Source organism: Acytostelium subglobosum, assembly GCF_000787575.1.
Source record: "Acytostelium subglobosum LB1 DNA, scaffold: scaffold16, whole genome shotgun sequence".
NCBI classification, from domain to species: domain Eukaryota; phylum Evosea; class Eumycetozoa; order Acytosteliales; family Acytosteliaceae; genus Acytostelium; species Acytostelium subglobosum.
In genome coordinates, this window is record NW_012236517.1 from 456,274 (window position 1) to 463,358 (window position 7,085).

A 7,085-nucleotide genomic window follows, 5' to 3' on the forward strand; every position below is an offset into this window, starting at 1 on the left:
AGTTGTTGTTCTGTACAGTGATGTTGTTGTTGGTGGAGGTAGGAGTGGCGGACGAGGGAGACTTGCTGGCGCTGGATGGAGCTGCTGCGGAGGACGATGCAGTCGCTGGTATCGAGGCTGTAGAAGTTGTTGTTGATGTTGATGACGATGTCGAGGTGGATGTTGCGGAGTTTGGTGTGATCACTTCAATCGTTACTGTCGTGGTCACTTGTGTGATTGGAGACTGTGTAGGAGACTGTTTTCCCTTCTTCTTTGTCTGTTTGGTTGTTGTTGGTTGTTGTTGTTGTGGAGCCGATGATGATGGGCTCTGCTTCTTTGTGTCCTGCTTCTTTGAATGATGAGTCAAACTATCGGTCTGTTGTTGCTGTTGTATTGACTCATGTTGCTGTTGTTGTTGTTGTCCATATACATTATCGTTATCGATCTTTACAACACCGGGTTTAGAGTGTTGTTGTTGATGTTGATGTTGTTGTAGAGAGATGATCGAAAAGTTGTTGGGAAGTATTGGTGAGGCTGATGTTGGTAACTCCTCCCAATACTGAGGGGAGAATGTGCCAAAGTTGACACTAAGTATTGAATCTATCGTTGATGATGATGATATTGATGATGAAGATGATGATGATGTCGTTGATGTCGTTGTCGTTGGTTGTACTGCTGCTATCGTCTCATTAGACGATATTTGATTGATATTATTACTACTACTACTGCTGCTGCTATTAATATTATTATTACTACTATTATCGTTGTTATAAACATTATTTATATCTCTGTTGCTACCTCCTCCTCCTCCTCCTCTATTGCTGCTACTGCTATTGTTGTTGGTTATGTGTTGATGATTTTGATGATGAGGAGGTGGAATATAGGCTTCATAAGGATTCGGATAGGGATAGCTGTATGATGGATGTGGATAATGAGGCGGAGGGTATCCATAGAAAGGTTGTGGGAAAAAGCCTTGATAGCTCTCTACATAGTAAGGTTGTTGTTGATGATGTTGTTGTTGTTGTTGATGTTGCATAATATCGATGACTGCGTCGTTGTTGTTATTGTTTCTGTTATTGATATCTATTCCTCCGTTATGAGTATGTTTGTTATTGTCAAACTCATTGTTACTGCTGCTATATGTATTATTATTATTGTTGCTATTGTTGCTGTTGTTGTTGCTGTTGTTGCTATTATTCGCTATCTTATACTTTGTGAATAAACCGTTCGTCGGTGGTGCAGAATGATTGTGTATGCTATGTTGTTGAGAAGATGATGTTGATGTTGTAGTGCTCACTGGAACTACTGCTGCTGGTAATGTTGATGAAGATGAAGATGAAGATGCAGATGAAGATATTGATTGTGAAGTTGATGAAGATGAAGAAGAGTTGTTTAAACTTTTCTTTGTGTTGTTGTTGTTGTTATTATTATTGTTGCTGTTTGGTGTTGTTGTTGTGGAGGACTTTTGCTCCTTGGTCTTGTGCTGTTCAACCATCTTTGATATCATTGATGACTAAATCATAACATCAGCTAGAGAGTAGTATAATGTGTGTGTGTATATATATATTATCTTGATATATTATATTATATTGATGATGATGATGATGATGAAGTATTATATTGTATTATATTAATTGTGTTTGTTTGTTTGTTTGTGTGAAGATTATGATGATGATAATGTGGTTGAATAAGTTGAAGTCTGCACAGATTGTCTTTGTGTTTGTGTGTCTCAAAGAGAGTTGTAAAAAATTATAATCATTTTATTTTCTTCATTCTTATGGATGAATGAATGATGTTCAAAGTGTTGGGCTGTCTGTCATTCTTTCAACAACATGGATATTTATCTTGAGGTATGTCTACATAACATGTTGGGAAGTTACTCATACTTACTTATGTATGTGTATGATATCAGTTGTTGGTAGATAAATAGAGTTACCATAATATCTGTGTTGTTGTCTACAAACTTTGTTTTCTTTTTTATTGACAAGAAGAGAAATCATGATGAAAGAACGAGATAGATAGAGATAGATAGAGAGATAGTGATAAATAGATCAAAAGATGGGATACAGAGGAAGAGGCAACATTCCAAAGACAACAGCTTCGATGTATGGGCTGACCTACAACACAAAGAGAGAGTACAGGTTCATTAATGAGGTGGTGAGATCTCTGTCAGTGGGCGGCACCTATGGCGCCAGAAGCACGGTAAAGCTAAGGATTAATGCAATGGCCAAAGAGGCACTGGTATCATTCATTCGCGATTTGGCCCACAGAATCATCGATCAATCAAGAGACAGGTCGGGCAAGGCAACACTGCAGGCACGCGACATCGAGACGGCCGTCAGTATCGAATTGGGAGGGGGCGAACTTATGATACATTCTATCGTGCTAGGCAGGTCGGCTGTAACCAATGCTAACCCTAGCAAAGCCAATGGTGAGAATAAGCCACCAGCCAATAAGCTCATGGTCGCGCCAAGCTATGTTCGCAAACAACTCAAGATTGCTGGATTCGGTCGAGTGGCAAAGATGGCCTCATTGTACCTTGCTGCCGTTCTCGAGTATCTCATCGTTGAAGTGGTGGAGCTTTCCGGAGAGAATGCCAAGAGCTGTGGAAAGACTGTACGTATTGCCTCGCCTCCTTTCTCGATAGACAGGTTGGGTTGGTCATTTCATAATACTTTATCTAACAACAATCAAATTCATTCAATCAATCAGACAATCATTCACCAAGTCCACTCCTCCTTGTATCTCTATAATAATGTATACGATTATATCATATCGGAAAGGAGGTATTGGTCCCTAACAAATAAGGACCACATCTGTTAAGATGCCCAAAAATAGATATTTTAGTTATAACTTTGGATCAAGATATTTGATCAGACACGGTCAAGTCTTCAGACTATTCCAAATACACTAATGATGGGTGATCCACATCCTATGTTACCACTGCAAAAATTAAGTAGGTAGATCTTTTAAGGTATGTATGATATGATCACACCTTAACTTTCTGATTAGTGATTGGTTGCGAAGGACACTGACAAGTTAGTATCTTCCTTCTCACTCTTAATATCTATCTTTATATATTTATAACTCATACATTATTATCTCAATGACCAGCAACAATAGGAATATATTATTATTGATGTTGTTGTTGATAACAACTTTACTTTGTCATTGGGTCAAAGCAAGTGATACTGCAGTGTTCACAAACCCTGCCAATGGACACAACTATCAGTTCATTAATGTAACAACCAATTGGACTGAGGCCAATAGATTGGCAGGTCTAAAGAATGGGTAAATATCTAGTCTTTGGTACTACTCCATCATAAAATATTAATACCTACTCTTCTGTCATAGTTACCTGGCAACAATAACAACTCAAGATGAGTACAAGTTCATCATTGAGAATGTTATAAGTATGTATGGCCCTTTGGGACAGGTCACATGATATCCGATCACCTGATTCAATCGATCACGTGATCAAAAATAATAATATGGATGACTAACCAAACTCCAACAAACAACATAACAAGACAATGTGATGTTTATTTGGATTGGTGGAAGAGCTCGTCCAACTGCAGTGGACTATAGTATGTTTGAATGGGCAACTGGTCCGGAGAAGGGACTGTCACTGTATGACAGGAATGTTAGCAAATGTCATGGCTTTTGTAGGTTCATGACATATCAGCCTGATGGCCATCGCTACGACTCAATCCACATCTGGGCAAACAATTCTTGGGATGACTGGTTCGATTCGGAGACAACATTCGAGGGCACCATCCAAGGCTACCTGCTCGAAACTGGCGGTGAATCCGACCCAGTGATCATCCCAGCAGACTGCCAACCGAGCGTGTTGAACATCACCAACCTAGTGCGCTTCAACACTGCCAACCTCACAGTAACCATCACAAACAGCACATTGAAACGCAGCCCTTTCCAATGCTCCGAGGTTAGTCACACCTCTACAACATTCGCTTGTCGAACACAATATATGGTGGGCGAGTATGACATCCTGATCACAGATGGAGTTACAACATACTCCTCGCGCAAGTACCATCCAAACTTGCCACTCATCACTTCGATGTTCCCCAAGTACTTGCAGGGAGAGAGTGTCACTATAAGTGGTATCAACTTTGGTGACACGATCCAATGTATAGACTCGGTGACCATCAGTCGAACAGGATTGATTGGATGTATACCTGATGTGATGCTCATACCTGATCGAGCCTTTACCTGTAGACTCAATGAATCAATCATGACGGACATGGTCAATGGATATGTTGACAACTCCATGTTGCCAGTGACCATCTCAGTTGGAGGAATAGAGATGTACCAAGTGACCAGGATACCAACGTGTAAGTCATTCAATCAATCAATCAATCAAACACTAGCTCACTCATTCAATCTTCTGGCCACAATTCAAACAGACAATAGCTTAACCGATACATTGATAATGTTCTCAGCTGATGTGAATGAGTTTGTTTCCAGGACATCATATATGGCTGAAGGTGTACAAAGCCAATCCTACTCGCCAATCAAAATAGATGAGTTCTACTCTGTTCGAAACCTACACCTGGCTCCCTTCTATCATTACTTTGCCCAACAAGACCAATCAAGTATGTTGAACTCCAACAATCAATCAATCAATACTGACCATTTGTCAACAGATAGATACACACTCAGATCAGGACCATATCAAGGACAAGTCGTTGTCGATGGAAATGGACTGAATCAACAACTTCTCGGACCTTCGACGCCCCTAACCTTGGACCCACAAGTTGTCAACAGTCTTGGAATGAGTATGTATGGACATCTACCAATCAAACTATCTAAAGTACTCACTCTCCTACTCAATCACTCACTCATTCATAGACTTGACACATCAACTTGGATGGAGATCTGATACACTAGAGATGCGAGATGACCGGGCACAGGGTCATGACTATGCCATTGTTAGTTTCAACTTCTCCCGACCTCCTCCATTCTTCCTGGATACAAACATTGTAATTCCAACCACTGGTGGCTGGGCTGGCATCCGTCTGGCCAACATGCGTTACACAATCAGCAACTACACAATGTTGATGACCAATCGAACATTGCCAATCAATGTGGCATTCACTGAGAACTCGACAATTACCGCCACCTTCCCATCTGGCACCGGTATCAACAAACCATTGACTGTCTACGTTGACAAGATCAAGACAACAAACTTCGCCTTCCTCTCTTACCAAGCACCTGCATTGGTCAACATCACTGGTGTGTCGTACAATGGCAGCATTGCAACACTCTACGGTAGCAACTTTGGTTACAATCAATCATTGGTCAATGTAGTACTTCAGAACAGAACTCAGTTGCAGTTGATCCAGATGAACCAGTCGGCAACTGACACCACGGCAAGGTTAACATTCAACCTGCCTCCAGGTGATGGTATAAGTGATATTCATGTGGTTGTAGATGGCCAGGCGTCCAACTCTGTCAGGTTTGACTACCAACGTTGTCCAGACCTGTGTTCTGGAAATGGTCAATGCATCAGTGGAACGTGCAACTGTACATCAGGATATGGCGGTAGCAATTGCAACACAACTGTTACTCCATCGGGCGAGGTACCAAGCACCACTCCAACCAACTCAACAATTGGTGAGTTTGGCATCTTCTTCACTCACATCCGAGAGCTCGACTCGAATGATCAACCATTGATCACCATCCCCGTGAGCAATATTCAATGGAGCAACTCCATCACCAACAGGGCTACATCGACCAACACAACCAAGGGTACATTGGCCGCATTGCCAGGCTTCACTATCATTGTAACCAGTCAATACTTTAACAAGTCAACAGTGGTTGAGTTTGCTAACAAGTCAATACCGATCGATGCCAACAATGTCAAGGTGCAGACTGAGCTCAGGTCATGGCCATTCATCGCCAAGACCAACACACTCCAACTTGTGTACCAACTGCAGTCCCCAACTCAGAGTGACCGCTGCAACAAAAAAACAACTCAGACAAGTCAGGACTCAAACAACGTGCGTTACATTGACATCTTGGTTGGCGACCGTTTGTTTGTGACTCGCTTCACAAACTTCCTATTGGTGGATGGTCGCGTGACACTCAGCAACAACATTATACTCAAACCAAGTGACCCAATATTTCAACAGGACTATTATGTTGAACAACCAACACAAGTTCATGATCGAATCGTTGTGGCAATGGTATCGCCACACTTTGATAATGGTGCGATCTTGGATCCCAACTTTGGTATGTTGACAGCCATCAACAAGGCAGATGAGACTGATCAGTGCCAGGGCAAGTTCAAACTCTGGTGGATAGCAGTTATTATTGGAGGTGTAATTGCTCTAGCCTCAATCTGTATCGCCGTCTACTTAGTGTACAAGAAGAAATTCAGGTACAAACAGGAAGACAAGAAGATAGAGATGGTTGCCAACGTTAATAATTCAAATAGAAGATAATAATAAAGCTTCTTGTCGACCATTAAACGTGACCCCGGCAAAGAGGGGAGTCCACTGCTTTTAAAAAGTGCAAAAGAGTGCGCATGCCGAGAATCGAACTCGGATCGCTTCCGTGGCAGGGAAACATTCTACCATTGGACCACATGCGCCTATCAGAACCTGGAGCAATTTTGTCGACCTTTATGCGGATTTTTTTGGAACTTATTTTAATCATCCAGAGGACGAAAGTAGGCATTTAAACAAAAGGAACTTATTGTAATGAATCGTCCATAGTCATGGTTCGATTAGCAGAGGTTCTGGCGTAAATAGGTCGTCGGCAACATGGATTTGTAGACATGTCCCTTTTGCACAATGTCCCCTCTATGAGTATACTAGGCTACTCATTACACTTACATTGTTTTATTTATTTTTGACTAGAGTGGAAGTTTATTATTATTGCAAACTAGAGTTAATCGATTTTTTTTTTTTTTTTTTTTTTGACTAGAGTGGAAGTTTATTATTATTGCAAATAAATTGGCGTCATTGAAGAGGCGGGATAATATATATAAGTTAGTCGATTTTGAATTTTCTTGATTTTTTTCTTTCTTTTCTTTTCTACTGTAGGCCTCTGAATTCGGCCACCAAGTATTTGTTGATAGTTGG

The 7,085-nt window shown here is 41.1% G+C and overlaps 3 protein-coding genes across 3 annotated transcripts; all 3 read left to right on the forward strand.

The window, feature by feature from the left end:
• Nucleotides 1-20: 20 nt before the first annotated feature.
• On the forward strand, nucleotides 21-338 carry SAMD00019534_079110 (hypothetical protein; the record flags this gene model as incomplete). Its single annotated transcript, XM_012896951.1, has 1 exon — nucleotides 21-338. The coding sequence occupies one exon, from the start codon at nucleotides 21-23 to the stop codon at nucleotides 336-338; it is 318 nt and encodes a 105-aa protein (XP_012752405.1).
• Nucleotides 339-2,037: 1,699 nt separating this feature from the next.
• SAMD00019534_079120 (hypothetical protein) lies at nucleotides 2,038-2,732 on the forward strand (the record flags this gene model as incomplete). The annotated part of the gene is made up of 2 exons (XM_012896952.1): nucleotides 2,038-2,635; nucleotides 2,692-2,732. The coding sequence occupies 2 exons, from the start codon at nucleotides 2,038-2,040 to the stop codon at nucleotides 2,730-2,732; spliced, it is 639 nt and encodes a 212-aa protein (XP_012752406.1).
• Nucleotides 2,733-3,568: 836 nt separating this feature from the next.
• Nucleotides 3,569-6,443, forward strand: SAMD00019534_079130 (hypothetical protein; the record flags this gene model as incomplete). The annotated part of the gene is made up of 4 exons (XM_012896953.1): nucleotides 3,569-4,331; nucleotides 4,404-4,592; nucleotides 4,677-4,775; nucleotides 4,849-6,443. The coding sequence occupies 4 exons, from the start codon at nucleotides 3,569-3,571 to the stop codon at nucleotides 6,441-6,443; spliced, it is 2,646 nt and encodes an 881-aa protein (XP_012752407.1).
• Nucleotides 6,444-7,085: the final 642 nt, after the last annotated feature.